Source organism: Oncorhynchus nerka, linkage group LG3 (assembly GCF_034236695.1).
Source record: "Oncorhynchus nerka isolate Pitt River linkage group LG3, Oner_Uvic_2.0, whole genome shotgun sequence".
Taxonomy (NCBI): domain Eukaryota; kingdom Metazoa; phylum Chordata; class Actinopteri; order Salmoniformes; family Salmonidae; genus Oncorhynchus; species Oncorhynchus nerka.
The window spans coordinates 10,495,941-10,512,156 of NC_088398.1; the positions used below are offsets into that span (position 1 = coordinate 10,495,941).

The following is a 16,216-nucleotide window of genomic DNA, read 5'->3' on the forward strand; positions in this document are numbered from 1 at the left end:
ATCGCGTTGCACTGAACGCCTCTCGTGCGCTTCTAACCCACTTTCTGTGGGCCGTCTTTTCCTGCTGAGCAAAGACCCTCTATTGATCCGCGCTCCGCAGTCAAGCAGCACCGAGACAGATGTGGTCGTCTTAAGAAAACGCCTAGTAAACTGGAAGATTTACGTATAAAATATTCCTATTGGTGTAGCGCTTTGATTTTTATTTCCAGTTGGTCTATTCCTGTGACCACATTAAGCAAAAACAACGCACCAACTCAAATTGCAATTGCTTTCAACGCTATCATTAGTATGCCAACTTAGAATCAGTGATTAATACGAGAGCAAAATCTGTCCACATTAGGCTACTCATATTTCGACGTTTTCCCAAAACCGGTCTAGTTTGCTGTCCATGGTGCTGAACCGACTCCCATCCCAAAAGGGCGTTCCCATTAGCTTGGACTCGGGCTATTGGCTGTTCACTTCTCCGGCACTGCAAGATTCTGCCGTCTTTTATAACTTACATTACATAATGTTCGAACCTTGTTATTAGGCCTAATGTTGATGATTCTGATTAATAATTTGTGTTTTCTATACAGAATTGATGTTTCATGATCAAAGTGACTTTGAATATGGTGAGTGAATTCATTCGAATGGATTCATTTGTTATTTGAGTCGCACCATACATGGCATGTGAGTTGTACCATCTTACTACTAATGGTCATGATTATAGATTTTCTTTGTGGGTTCAGATTATGAGACACTTCGAACTACAGGGGTCATCATTGGGGTGATCTTGTTTGTGTCTGGTATCCTAAGAGCTCTTAGTAAGTATACTTGTACACACTCCGCCTAGTCTGTCACATGCTCACCCGTAACTCTCTGAAGGTTACTGTAACTGTTCATCTCTTCAACAGGTAAAAAACTGACATGCTCAAAATCATCTTCCAAGTAAGAGTTTGTACAGGGCTTGGCAGTTGTTCCGCCTGTGCATGTGGAATGCATCAGTCTTTGGAAGAGGAGTCCCCACCAAATACAGGATGGCTTTACTAATACTATTTTACTGTTACCATGTCTGTCCTTTCCCCCTCTCTCCCCTCCCACAGTGGAACCCATGTCTGAATGCTGCCTATTGGTTAAGATATTACAGTCCCGCACTCCCTCCCTAAATCCAACAACACTGCCCAGCCATTCAACTAACTAAGCAATCACCCTACAGAGCATCATATTACAGTCAAATGTCTCAAGATAGTCTAGTAGTCTAACTCTGTGACATCTTTGACATTTTTGAAAATCAAGTGTTCTTGTCAACCAAGCAATATTAAGGAAATGTCTGCATTAGGACCCCTAGTTGAGAATGGGGGCCGTTGTTGCATGGGTTGGCAGTGTGGGTGGATGGCCTCAAAGAGTGTACGTTTACAGCCAATGGCATGCCGACCCAGTCTCTTCCTCTCCCCTAACCTTTGAGAGGGGACATCGATTGGGAAGATCCTGACATATCTCTGCATTTTGCCCCAAATTGAATCCTGTGATTGTCAAAGCTTTGTGGCCCCAGCCCCTTCTGTGCATGGATTCAGTTGACCTAAGCCATCTAAAATACATTCTCTTTGGTCAGAACACACATGATCTTGGTTACGTTGTGGTTGTTTCCACAAAGCTTTGAGGTGAACTGGACTGTCTAAACTATCCAGGATTGCTTCCTTTAATTCCCTTTCTCTCCTTGTGTCAGAGTGAATAACTGTCTTCTCTTGTCTTCTCGTCTTCAGCTCTAATCCAGCAGGCACCCAAATACCAAAGACAGAGGGTAAGCCGCCATGGGAGGGGGGTAGGGAGGGAGAGAGAGAGAAAAATAACACACTCTGTCCTCTATCTTGTGTTGCAGTGCCTCCTCAAACAGTATAGATGAAGTGTGCATGGAGGCGAGGGAGAGTCATCATGGGAGGTGCTGCAGAGAGGCCAACACACATAATAACACACACTATCACATTTATGGTTGCCACACACCAGCACCCATTGGAACATCAAGTATGGTGCACACCCAGCCCATGCTGACCAGAAGAATGACGGAATTGTCATTCTTGATTTAAATAAAATGTATATCAAGCCAAGATGAAGATGTTACTCTTAACCGTCTTTGTGACTTGTGTATTAGGTGCTATCAATCTACCTTGCCCAGGAGAGAATGTAAAGTAGCCTTCAGTGCTGATTTGGGGTTTATCCTTACCCCAATCGGCACCAAAAGCATCTAAAAGCAAAAAAACATACCTGGCGCAAGATCAGCTTTCAGGTGCACTGTAAATCTATATCATGATGTGGGTAGTGTTGAAACAGAACTGAATGCTGTGCTCTCTCTGTTCCTTGCTTTTGACTTCATGCACACCCAAGAAAGTTGATTGCATGTCTCGTTTTACTGTATAGTACTCTCAATGCACTTTAGAAATCTACAACTTTATCATCCAGTCGTGAGAGAAGTCTTTTACATTTAGGATTTCACATGGGACCTGTATTAATAACCTCAAGCATGAATTAAGATATCAAACCAACCCCATTATCCCACTGTTCTACTGATGGTTGGCTCAGGATCTATCTGCTGTCATTTTTGATGGCATTAAGTGGACTGCCGTGTGTGGTTGTGTTCTAGGTAGCAATGAGAAGGATGTCAACCCCATGTCAGATGTTAATTTGAAACAGAAGCAGGAATGAAGTCTCCTGTCATTCTCTGGGGTCTGTAAGAGGGTGCCACCAGTATAGTATTGTATGTCAACAGCCTTTTTCTTTCTCCTATTGCATTTTAAGTTACATTGCACGAGTAGAATCATTCAAAGCACTAAAATGGTATTACCTTGGGTGTGAAGGAGCGGGCATTTTAAAAGTGTATGAGTTTAAGCTTAATGAAAAGATCAATACATTAAGATAAGAAGTCACAGTAACTAGCTGCAAATAAAATGTCTGTATTATCATTATTTAGAGCTGTTTCTAACTTGCTGCAAGTACAATGTCTGTTATCTTCAGATATTTTTATTTACCGGTATGCAGCACTAGTAATGCCTGATACTGAGCCAATGGCGTAACAGTTAACCAAAAGCAAATGAGTGATTCTCACCAGAGCTAACCAATAAGACAGCTGCTGCAATAAAAATCACCCTGTATACAATGGTCTTATTGATTGTATTGTTTACAGTTATTTCCCATATCTTTTCATCTGAACCTTTATCAATACGTACATGTGGATTAAAATAGAGTATAAAATAGATGACAAATAGAGATATTTGAAGAACAGATTTAATTCCAGGGTTAAGTTTAGGCAATTCAGTTAATCAGAAGGATACATTCAGTGAAAAGTAACAGGAGTATTACACTGTTACAAACGGTCAGTAGACCCAAGCAGCCAAAATCACCAGATTCAACTTTAACATGAGTTATTCTCCCTCACGTTAACTCACCTATGATTTAGACCTAGGAACACATAAAGACATCTCTGTATGTTCCTTGACTAAGACTGCCCAGGTTCCAAAACTAGGGGAAATCACAGTCAAGTCTGGGGAAATGTTGTGTCATATCTCCAATGAGATGTTTTATTTTGTTGTATTTTCTATGCCACTTACAATTATGAAGTGGTATATTCACTACAGCAATATTTCAAAGGGCACATGCATGCTACCTCATTGGAGATTTTTTTAAACAGTCATAAAGGTATATGAGTAAGTGATGCATGTTTTCTTGTCACCACAAAACATGTTGTGCTATTTTCAATCATGAGTCATGTTTGAAAATACCTGATTACTTTAAGGTGAAACGAGTCATAACTGAAATACTCCTCCTATAATGCCCTTTAAGAAATGAATACTACTGATACTACATTGTATACACTGTTGATATGTTATATAATATTATATAGCATGTGTGGTCAATATCAACATATTCCCTTTACACAGTAAATGTAAAATGTTATTTTCATAAGTCATAGTATGAATGAGACCATATACATTGGTGTAAAGTACTTAAAGTAAAAAATACTTTAAAGTACTATGTTTTGGGGGGTATCTGTACTTTACTATTCATTTTTTGACAACTTTTACTTTTACTTCACTACATTCATAAAGAAAATAATGTACTTTTTACTCCATACATTATCTCTGACAACCAAACGTACTTGTTACATTTTGACAGGGAAATGGTCCAGTTCACGCACTTATCAAAAGAAAATCCCTGGTCATCCCTACTGCCTCTGATCTGGCAGACTCACTTAACACAAATGAGTGTTGTAGTGTGCCCCTGGCTATCTGTAAATTTAAAAAATTTAAAAATATTGTGCTGTCTGGTTTGCATAATATAAGGATTTGAAATGATTAATGCTTTTACTTTTGATACTTAAGTACATTTCAGCAATTCCATTTACTTTTGGTGCTTAAGTATATTTAAAACGAAATACTTTTACACTTTTACTGAAGTAATATTTTACTGGGTGACTTTCACTTTTAGTTGAGTCATTTTCTATTAAGGTATCTTTACCTTTACTCAAAAGTCATACTTGAGTAGTTTTTCCACCAATGACAATATATTAGCTATTCAATGAGTGCTGTGAGTATATCAAATATAAAAAGAAAATACCTAGATAAGTTATAAGCAACATTGAAAGCATGAGCACAATGGTACACTGTGTCACATGCTTAGTGAAACAACAACCACCTTTCAACAAACCAATATGATTTCTGACCATGGTGCAAAGTTTTGACAAGAGAATGAGTGGGGGTGGGAGCCCAGAACCCCTCCCCAGATATACCGCTAAGGAGGGCTTCCCGGCTGGGGGGATACTCATACAATGAGTCTCGTAAGCTTTGAATATAATGTAAACGATTATCATAGAAATCAAGGTTGTACTGAGTGACAGTAATGTCAGGGGGGACTGGAATACCACCTGTTACCACTGCTCATTGCTAGATATCCATTAAACAAAAACAATAGCTGCCCATTAAGATATAAAAATACATAAACGTCATTGCTAACTGAATTCAGATAGGGACCAAAATCATGTCAATCAAACATATAGTTTCAAAGTGAATGCTCTAGTATATATTAGAGATTCACAGTGTTTGAAAATCCTCACATGAAGATACGCTAGAATCCCTGCCTGTTGGAAGTACAGATGTCTGGATTCAACCTACAGTACAGACCTTCAGTACTTCCTCTGAAAAGAGGTGGAGGGATACACAGGGACATAAAAAGTAGTCCGGGTCACTCTTGGTCCTGTAAGGACATTACACGTCGACGAGAGGAAGCACTTCGCTTCTTCAGGATGAGCTTGAGCTGAAAACAGACGGGACAGGAATAGGTGAGCTGAGATTATATGAATGAAACAAAATGGCCATTTGTCTGTCTGTCTGACTGCTCACCTGTTCCCCGTGGGGTCCACTCTGCAGCAGGTGTGCAGGCTGGTCGTTCTCCAGGTTGCGGATGCTGGGGTCGGCCCCTCTGCTCAGCAGCAGCCTCAGCATCTCCTCCTGGTGTGGGCTGCCATGGAGACCAGCAGCCATGTGCAGTGCGGTATGACCGTGGGCCTGCCGGTGAGGAGGTAAAGGGAATCATGAAGCTGTGAGTATTGACCACCACTAAGGCAATAATTAGATATGCACACACTGTCGATGAGTCTCCCTTTCTTTTCACTCTTTTCCTTTCACCTTTTCACACACTGCTGAAGATGTTCTACCTCTCCTTTCTCTTTTCATGGAGTCTCAGGACACAGGTCAGTTTCTCTACACGTTTGAAGAGCGGACAATCTCACAGCAGAACTGACCTTCATGTTGACAAAGTCCCTCATGTTGTCCAGGGGGGTTTTCAGCAGATGGCGAACCAGCTGGATGTTCCCCTCCTTCACAGCCAGGTGAAGAACAGTCTTGTTACTCTTGATTTCCTGGAAACAGAGGAAAACACTGTATGAAGCCTCCAAAGGAAACCGCAATGCGTCGAAAGTGAGGAAAATATTCAAAACCCATCATAGATTTTTGCAGGTGTGAGATTGGGTAGACAAAAAGCTGACTAATAGCTCCAGATTAGATGTATTTTCTACCAAAACGAACCATGCCATTCCCTTGGGAGGACGGAGGTATAGATAGTGTTTTCTACTTATTGAGTACTGGCACCTCTTGTAGAACACTGGCTCTAAAATACTAACTCTGGTATGTTACATTTAAGTAGTGCATTCAGTACCTGGCTGGTCAGGGAGGCTCCGGTGTTAAGTAGCATTTGCAGCCAGGAGAGCTTCTCCTCTGTCAGGGCATGGAGGCTGGCATCACCCAGCCCTGTGGAGGAGAGGGAGGAGAGAGTCTTCAGGGTGCCACTGTGGGAGATGGCTGCACAGTGCAGAGGAGTCAGACCTGAGACAGGAGTGGGGGAAAAAGTTTATTCTATTGTTGTTACTTATTCTGTTGTCTTACTATATCATTTGTCAGATGTCTTTTGAGTAATGGTTGTGTTCGTCTCATTTAACATAAGCTGGATGTTACCTTCAAAATTGCGAGCCTCCAGGTTCACTCCAGGCCCAATGGAGAGAATAACCTACAAATACAGATCCAAAGATTGAAAATGGTTATTCACATCATTCTGTTATTTATCTAGATTGAGCCCTAACAGATGATCACTTTGGTTGAAGGCAGTGCTGCTGGTTTACCTGCATAACCCTGGGGAAGCCATAGGTGGCAGCAAGATGAAGTGCTGTTTGACCTTTGACATCACAGGCATTTATATCCGCCCCTAAAGACAACAGATCCTGGACGATTTCCGGATGGTTAGCAGTCACCGCCACCAGCAAAGCAGTCTGGGATACAGGAGAGAGGGGGGGGGTTAATGCTATTAAACTAAGGCTCACCATGTATGGCATCCACACATTTATTTTAGAGGAAGCATCTCATTTGTGTTGAACTCAATCCTGTGTTCTCTAAAGAAGAAGTGTCTTCTTGGTGCATACCTTCCCCTTGTGTTCCTTGGAGTCTAGCCTGCCCAGATCAGCAAGCCTCTCTGCTGCAGCGAATGCATACTCCCTCAGGCCCTTGGCTGTATAGATATGCAGAATCCTGACAAGACAAGACAACGTGACAAATTGGTTTCAGGTGACACTTTATTTTTATTTGCCAAGTTTCTCTTAACATTTTCTCAAACTTAGTCATGTCTACTTTCTCAAAATCAGGTCACAAGCTGATGACACACACACACTTACGTGTCTCCGTCGTCATCCTGCCAGGTGATTCTGCTGTAGTCCATCCCTCTGAGGAACATCCTGGCTTCCTCCAGCTTAGTGACATCCATCTGGCCACTAAACACCTGCTGGACAGGTTCTGTGGGGCCCAGGGCCCCCGACGACCAGGAGAAGACAGCGGTCTGCAGGGGCCCAGAAGGAACCAAACTAGACACAGCCTCGGTCACTGGACACTCCGTCTGTAAAGGAAAAATATTGGTATCATCATAAATGCTATAGCACATACTGTTCATGTACTTAATAGCATGTGAACAACAAGTAGTCAAAATAATGATGTAATGTCAAATTGCTTCTGTTCGAGAAACCAGTCCTCCTTACATAACACTGGGGCATCCTGGTGTCTGGGTAGTCCTGCATCTGCTGTGTGTTGTAGCTGGAGACCATCTGAGGGCTGTAGGCAAGAGTATGGCTGTAGTCCATTGAGGAGGATGGGCTGGAGAAGTAATTGTTCCCCATAGGGGAGAATGGACCTTCCTGTATGGCCAAGAGGGCTTGGTGCTCATCCATAGGACCCCATCTCTCATACCCCACTGCCATGTCTGAGTAGCTGCTGGCTACACCTGGGAGGGTCACAAGTTAACCCATCTGTCAATGTCAAAGGAAAAGTATTTGAATAATTTGACAATGTATTTGACCCAGGTCTGGTTGGGTTGCAAAGGGCTTACATGGGTGCTTCAAGCAGTACTCACCTGTTGAGGTAGACTTCTCTGGTGTTGACACCTGTTGGGAGAGGACAGTGGCAGTGGGGACACCGGTACTGGTTGTTGCCGTCGAGGAGGTCTCCCTCTTCCTCTTCTGCTCCAGGAGTTTCTTCACTGTGGGAAGAGTGTAACACGGCTTCTCCTTCGGTGCTGTGGAGACAAAGGTAATGATGCAATGAATGATCTTTGGTGGATAGTAATGAAATCGACCATGACAATTGTTCTCTATTGGGGTGCTTTTCTACAATGGTCTACTGTTCTTATCAGACATGTATTACTACAGAGCGACACAGCTAAGGCTGTTGGTATAACGTTATGACATAATATGAAGTAATGTGGTAATTTTGGATAACGCTTCATTCTTTAGTTTTTGGATTGAAAGGATTGGCAAAAAGAGGCCATTCTCCTCCAGCTCTGTGATTTCCCATGATTCATCTATGATATCATGTTTGCTATTTTCCCCCATTACTTTCTGTTCCATTCAGCAGCCGGAGGAAAGAGAGATAGTGGTGAAAAATATAGGTATCTGAGGTTTCCAGCTTGATATTGCTTGTGTGCTGCAAACCAGGGTAGTTTTTCCTCAAAGTCATCACCCCGCACGTGAAAGACAAAGCGACATTTCCACCGAGGAGCATAAACAGGTAGAGAGAGAGCTCTGAGGAACCTATTCCATTAGGAAAACAGGCTGTGAGGTCAGAACTAACAGACAGATTCAATAGAACCACTACCTTGTGGAGGCTTGCCACTACACATTTTCTGTGACTCTTTCCTGTATATCTCCGTTACGCTGTCTGTGGTAAACCACAGCACCTTCCTGTCGCTGCTGTGTGTGCCGAGAGCACGTTACAACCCAGAAGTGAAGAGCGAACATATAAACGTGGGCCATGTCTGCTCTGCTGTGTGACTGGGCTGGCAGCCATAGCATAGTGTCTGACTATTAGCATGATGATTCATAAATGTGGTCATGGAGTAGATTGTTTCTCGCAGACATCTCACATCACCTGTCTTTTTCTTGGAAGACAATCAGGCCATAGAAAGGGGGCTTTTTGGGGGGTGAGCCTGAGTTTTTGGTCTAGTTGCAATAACATATCTGAATGCTACAGGAGTCTCATCTATTCCCCAAGGGGGTTCGGTGAACATAGGAAGGAGTGATAAAAACACACTTTTGTAGTGCCATTAACACAGTTTCAGTGGAATGTCAAAATCGCTGACTTGAGAGCGAAAGTATAGTGAATGCCTGGGTGAGGGCTGTGTTGCATTTTCCCTTTTCGTATCCCTCTCACAAAGAGGAAAGTTTGGTTTCACTTGAAGCCACTCAAATGGATGCAGAGGAGGAACTGGCTTTCTGTTCTGCCATTGTGGAAACTCCAGAAGTTATTAACATTCTGTTCCTTGTCTCTCACTTCTCCTGGGCCTGAGTTTTACTTGTCTCTCTCTTCTCTTGGACCTGAGTTTTACTTGTCTCTCACTTCTCCTGGGCCTGAGTTTTACTTGTCTCTCAAATTTTTCCCTCATTTATTTTCTCTTTCCTCAGTTTACTGTCTTGCTGAGTAAGGAATAAAAGACAGACTACTGGCACTTGCATAACTAAAAATGAGATGGGAGATGCCAAGGAATTGTAGCTAAACTAAAATGACACATTACATCAATTACATGTGCAAATTTCATACCTTATAACAATGATTATAAATGGCAGGGTAGCCTAGTGGTTAGAGCGTTGGACTAGTAACCGGAAGGTTGCGAGTTCAAACCCCTGAGCTGACAAGGTACAAATCTGTCGTTCTGCCCCTGAACAGGCAGTTAACCCACTGTTCCCAGGCAGTCATTGAAAATAAGAATGTGTTCTTAACTGACTTGCCTGGTTAAATAAAGGTAAAATTAAATTACTGTAAGAGACTCCTATTGTATTATATTATATAAAAAATGCATTGCTACTACTGTCATAGGCCAAATAAGAATCAATTTGCCAAACTATGACATATCGGTAAAATGAAACTGAAAACGGTTGTGACCATCTTGTCATGCCCTGGTCTAAGTATTTTGTGTTTTCTTCATGTATTGGGTCAGGCCAGGGTGTGGCATAGAGTTTTTGTATTGTGGTGTGTTTTTGTCTTGGGATTTTGGAATGTGTGTATAGTGGGATTGTAGCTTAGTGGGGTGTTCTAGGAGAGTCTATGGCTGTCTGAAGTGGTTCTCAATCAGAGGCAGGTGTTTACCGTTGTCTCTGATTGGGAACCATATTTAGGCAGCCATATTCTTTGGTTGTATTGTGGGTGATTGTCCTGTGTGTCTTGATGTCCTGGTTAGAGGTTAGTAGACACTTGTATAGGCTGTTTTCGGTTTTCGTTTTGTAGTGTTAGTGTTTTGTTGTGTGTTACGTTTGTTTATTAAAGATGAATCACAATAGACACGCTGCAGTTTGGTCCGACTCTCCTTCACCATTAGAAAGCCGTTACAGAATCACCCACCACAGGACCAAGCAGCGTGTCAACAGGCAGGAGCCACAGGAGAAGCAACAGAGGCAGCAGCAGCAGCAGCTACAGTGGGAGAGATTGCACTACCTGGAGAAATGGACATGGGAGGAGGTACTGGACGGTAAAGGACCCTGGGATCAGCCTGGAGTTTATTGTCGCCCCAAAATCGAGCTGGAGGCAGCAAAAGCAGAGAGGCGGCATTATGAGGAGCTAGCACGGCAGAGCGGATGGAAGCCTGAGAGTCAGCCCCAAAAATTTCTTGGGGGGAGGCTCACAGGGAGTATGGCTACGCTAGGTAGGAGACCTACGCTAACTTCCTGTGGTTACCGGGGGGCTAGAGAGACCGGGCAGGCACCTTGTTATGCAGTGGTGCGCACGGTGTCCCCAGTGCGGGTGCATAGCCCGGTGCGGTATATTCCAGCTCCTCGTATCGGCCGGGCTAGAGTGGGCATCGAGCCAGGTAAGGTTGGGCAGGCTCGGTGCTCAAGAGCTCCAGTGCGCCTGCACGGTCCGGTCTATCCAGTACCACCTCCACACCCCAGCCCTCCGGTAGCAGCTCCCCGCACCAGGCTTCCTGTGCGTGTCCTCGGTTCATTACCACCAGTGCCAGCACCACGCATCAGGCCTACAGTGTGTCCCGCCTGTCCAGCGCCAGCGCTCCCGCCTGTCCGGCGCGCTGCCCGCCCCGCCTGTCCGGCCGCTGCCGGAGCCTCCCGCCTGTCCGGCGCCGCTGCCGAGCCTCCCGCCTGTCCGGCGCCGCTGCCGGAGCCTCCCGCCTGTCCGGCCCGCCCGGGAGTCCGCCTGTCCGGCGCCGCTGCCGGGAGCCCCGCGCCGCTCCGGCGCCGCTGCCGGAGCCTCCCGCCTGTCCGGCGCCGCTGCCGGAGCCCGCCGAGCCTCCCGCCTGTCCGCCGGCGCTCCCGCTGCCGGGACCTCCCCGCCAGGCCTCCCGCCTGTCCGCTGCGCCGCTGCCGGAGCCTCCGCGCCCCCTGTCCGGCGCCGCTGCCGGGCCTCCCGTCCCGCCTGTCCGGGCGCCGCTGCCGGAGCGTCCCCGCTGTCCGGCGCCTCCCGCCTGTCCGGCGCTGTCAGAGCTACCGCCCCTCATGCCAGCGGCGCCAGAGCCCCTCATTCCAGAGGCACCAGTACTCCTCTGTTCAGCGCAGCCAGAGCTGTCAGCCCGCTGCTGAAGCATCCAGAGCTGTCAGTCTGCCCAGCGCCGCCTGTCCGGGCGCTGAGCTACCGCCCCTCTGCCCAGCGCAGAGCCCTCATTCCAGAGGCACCAGTACTCCTCTGTTCAGCGCAGCTGAGACCTGTCTGCCCAGCGCATCCAGAGCCACCAGTCTGCCCAGCGCCGTCTGAGCCGCCCGTCTGCCCAGCGCCGCCATTGCTACCCAGTCTGCCCAGCGCCGCCTGAGCTACCAGTCTGCCCAGCGCCGCCAGTCTGCCCAGCGCCGCCAGTGCCGCCAGTCTGCCCAGCGCCGCCTGAGCTACCAGTCTGCCCAGCACCGCCAGTCTGCCCAGCACCGCCAGTGCCGCCCAGTCTGCCCAGCGCCCGCCTGAGCCGCCAGTCTGCCCAGCACCGCCAGTCTGCCCAGCGTCGCCAGTCTGCCCAGCGCCGCCAGTCTGCCCAGCGCCGCCAGTGCCACCCGTCTGCCCAGCGCCGCCAGTGCCGCCAGTCTGCCCAGCGCCGCCTGAGCCACCAGTCTGCCCAGCGCCGCCAGTCTGCCCAGTGCCGCCAGTCTGCCAGGATCAGTTAGATCCGCCATTCAGCCAGGATCCGCCAGTCGGCCAGGATCTGCCAGAACCGCTAGTCAGCCAGGATCCGCCAGTCAGCCAGGATCTGCCAGATCCGCTTGTCAGCCAGGATCTGCCAGTCAGCCAGGATCTGCCAGTCAGCCAGGATCTGCCAGATCCACTAGTCAGCCAGGATCCGCCAGTCAGCCAGGATCTGTCGGAACCACCAGCCAGCCAGGATCTGGTAGATCCATCAACCTGCCTGAGCTTCCTCTCACTCCCGAGCTTCCTCTCACTCCTCTCACTCCCGAGCTTCCCCTCAGTCCCGAGCTGCCTCAGTCCCGAGCTGCCCCTCAGTCCCGATCTGCTCCTCAATCCAGTGGGTTTCTGGGTGAGGACTACTAGGCCATGGTCGGCGGCGAGGGTGGACTATCCAGGGACGCGAGGAGAGGGGACTAAGACATTAATTGAGTGGGGTCCACGTCCCGCGCCGGAACCGCCACCATGGACAGACGCCCACCCGGACCCTCCCTATTTGTTTTGAGGTGCGTTCGGGAGTCCGCACCTTGGGGGGGGGGTTCTGTCACACGCCCTGGTCTAAGTATTTTGTGTTTTCTTCATGTATTGGGTCAGGCCAGGGTGTGGCATAGAGTTTTTGTATTGTGGTGTGTTTTTGTCTTGGGATTTTGGAATGTGTGTATAGTGGGATTGTAGCTTAGTGGGGTGTTCTAGGAGAGTCTATGGCTGTCTGAAGTGGTTCTCAATCAGAGGCAGGTGTTTACCGTTGTCTCTGATTGGGAACCATATTTAGGCAGCCATATTCTTTGGTTGTATTGTGGGTGATTGTCCTGTGTGTCTTGATGTCCTGGTTAGAGGTTAGTAGACACTTGTATAGGCTGTTTTCGTTTTGTAGTGTTAGTGTTTTGTTGTGTGTTACGTTTGTTTATTAAAGATGAATCACAATAGACACGCTGCAGTTTGGTCCGACTCTCCTTCACCATTAGAAAGCCGTTACACATCTCAAGACTTTATTCCTATGTATCTAATGAGATCATCTTCATACAATACATCATCAGATACTGTAAAGTCAATCCCCCTGACGTCATTTCTCAATCTTCACCACAGTGTAGGAGGGATGAATACTAATAGAGGGGATGCCTCACAGGGGTGAGAAAGAAAGGGTGATCTACACACGGAAGGGCAGCTCTGTTCACTGGTGCATATTGTAGACAGCAAAAATAATATAATGCAAATATTTGACTAGTAGTACATCTTGGGGGATAGAATAACCCCCTACAGATACAGGATAGGCTACAGTTGGGTATTAACCCTTAAATGCAGTCTACTGTCCATGTCCAAAGCCAGTATTTATTTTAAAACACCCACAGAGTGGGAGAACTGTCCTCCATAGATGTGCTTTGTCACCAAGCAGGCAACAAAGGTCCCAGCTGTACTCTGTAATATCACCTACATAGTGATGTAGTGCTCTATAAAGCATATTTCTACTTGAGTTTGGGTATAGAATAATGCACGTAGTACTCTACAAGTCCATTTCTACCGAGTTACAGTACATCATTAGGCAGACAAATAATTATATCAGTGCAGAAAGTTCTTTACATCAGCCTATTGCACTAAACATCTTCAAATGTCGATTTTTACAATTGTCAAAGTTGGGACGTTAGTTAAACGATCCATGACAAGGAGATAGAGCTGCTGGGATACCCTGTCTGAACGTTGTTGCGATGTAATATTTAAATCGCGGAAACCCCTGGCCATTTAGTCATGCGCGTGGGCGGCGGGGATTCCGACGACCTTTCTGTTTACTGGCTCAATATGATACCGTGGTGCCGAGCAGAGAAAACGAATTGAACTTCCTCAATGACTGTGGCACCGTGTAGACTAATATATTGCATAGGATTGACTAGTATGCTACACTATGTCCGTCGCCGGCAGTAGCACTCTGAGCAAAATCAAGTTCATTATTGCGTGTGTAAAATAGCCTATCCAGATTCCCCCTTCACACCCACGGTTAAAAGGTGAACTGAGGTGTAGCCAACATGGGCGAGGGTTGAGAGGGTTTCCCCGCTGCCTGTTTTCAATACGCAAAAGTAGGCTATTGTTTTCATCATTGCCTGTATTGCTGACTTAACTTCTTAATATTAACGTTTTTAATAATCTCACATTAGTTTGATGCACTCAATTGTATGATATGATATAGGCCTGCCCACTTTATAACAACCCTCATTTACTTTGAATGTTAGTCATGACTTGTAGGCTACTTGCCACTTATTAATCAAAACAATGATGTAACTTAGACAGTACGAATGGATGTTCAAATCTGAGCAGAAAGAGAATGTAAACAATAGTTTTGATTGTCAATGTCACAACATCTGCTATATGATCACAATATTCGTATCTAGACTTATTAGTAGCCTGCGAGACAATGTAGTATTCATCATCAACATAATAAACACTCACATTTCTGCCAGTGCATGTCAGAATCCCTTTTTCTTTGTAGCACCTTGTCAGCTCCTCTTGGTCCAAAATATTTGGTGTCTCTTCTTCAGGGTTTGAATTCGCAGCGATTCCTGGTCCTGCTGTAAGTGTCAGACTTGTATGATATGACTCGTGTGTCTCTTCTGTCACAGGCTCGTTGTAATCTTGCTACTATGTACACACATAACACGTTGCCGGTGACGCCATCTCCATTTCCAACACCACGCCCACTATAGTCTGTGAACATTGGGTGCGCAAGAGCACCACATCAAAGCGCAGCGCTACGCTCCACTTGCTCAGAGGTGGAGGGAGGGAAGAGGAGGGTGTAGACAGAGATAATATTTGTTATGTTAGACAACTAACTTTCCAGAATATTTTCTGAATTAACAATGAATTATTATGTTCTGATTCAAAGTGTGGGGATGATTTTGGCTACCAGGTTACTTTTGTTTGTATGTGTTTTGTGTGTGTGGGATTTTAGCATGTAAATCTTGGTGGGGCAAAAAGTGGTATGCATGCCAGTAAAGCCACTACACAACACAACACTAAACAATACATTAATTGCAGTATAACGATGACAAACTGTGATCACAAACGGCCTACATAAAGCTGTCCCAACACTAGACCCAACATCTTCCCACTGCTACACCTGGCTATGACCGGAGCCTTGTTTGGCAGTGAAACAGTCCATTCAGCCTTATTTATGGCCTTAAAAAAACATAGATGATATGGCTGACTTGCTGAAACCTTAAAATTGTGGTTTCTAATGACAATTGAGATGTACAAACTATGAAAAAAGGGGGACGACAAGCGTCGGTAGCCATGAAGTGCTTTGAAAGACTAGTCATGGCTCACATCAACAGCATCCTCCCGGACACCCTAGATCCGCTCCAATTTGCATACCGCCCCAACAGATCCACCGATGACGCAATCTCAATCGCACTCCACACCGCCCTTTCTCACCTGAACAAAAGGAACACCTATCGACTACAGCTCAGCGTTCAACACCATAGTGCCCATTAAGCTCATCACTAAGCTAAGGACTCTGGGACAAAACACCTCACTCTGCAACTGGATCCTGGACTTCCTGACGGGCCGCCCCCAGATGGTAAGACTGCTAACAACGCATCTGCCACGCTGTTCCTTAACACTGGGGTCCCTCAGGGGTGTGTACTTAGTCCCCTTCTGTATTCCCTGTTCACCCACAACTGCGTGGCCAAACACGACTCCAACACCATCATTACGTTTTCTGACAACAATGGTAGGCCTGATCACCGACTTTTTAGTATTACCTTTTATTTTAGCCTACTTGGTAAATATTTTCTTCTTCTAGAACTGCACTGTTGGTTAAGGGCTTGTAAGTAAGCATTTCACGGTAAAGTCTGCACTTGTTGTATTCGGCGCATGTTGCAAATAAAGTTTGATTTGATTTGATAAGAGGCAATCCGTCATTTCGATTAGACATTAATGAGCAAACTAGGAACAGTAGTCAGTATAACTATATTTTTAGCACTTTTGAAATGTACAGCGACAGAATTCAGAATATAAGCTGTACAGTGTTCTCCCTGTACACCACGTCAGAACCG

The 16,216-nt window shown here is 45.9% G+C and overlaps 1 protein-coding gene across 1 annotated transcript; it reads right to left on the bottom strand.

Annotated features, from left to right (window-relative positions):
* Positions 1-3,240: 3,240 nt before the first annotated feature.
* Positions 3,241-14,927, bottom strand: LOC115102068 (NF-kappa-B inhibitor delta-like). The gene is made up of 11 exons (XM_029621625.2): positions 14,613-14,927; positions 7,918-8,079; positions 7,547-7,788; positions 7,190-7,407; positions 6,941-7,046; positions 6,644-6,790; positions 6,480-6,531; positions 6,184-6,350; positions 5,771-5,887; positions 5,370-5,534; positions 3,241-5,283 (listed from the first exon to the last, which is right to left on the bottom strand). The coding sequence occupies exons 1-11, from the start codon at positions 14,626-14,628 to the stop codon at positions 5,212-5,214; spliced, it is 1,464 nt and encodes a 487-aa protein (XP_029477485.1). The 5' UTR covers positions 14,629-14,927; the 3' UTR covers positions 3,241-5,211.
* Between the last annotated feature and the right edge of the window lie 1,289 nt (positions 14,928-16,216).

What these genes read in the sequence shown, in the direction of transcription:
- LOC115102068 (XM_029621625.2), bottom strand. An exon ending in CCAGGATGCCCCAGTGTTAT is followed by an intron (nt 7,408 to 7,546) that starts GTAAGGAGGACT and finishes TTTCCTTTACAG; the next exon opens with ACGGAGTGTCCAGTGACCGA. An exon ending in GAGCCTCCCTGACCAGCCAG is followed by an intron (nt 5,888 to 6,183) that starts GTACTGAATGCA and finishes CTCTGTTTCCAG; the next exon opens with GAAATCAAGAGTAACAAGAC.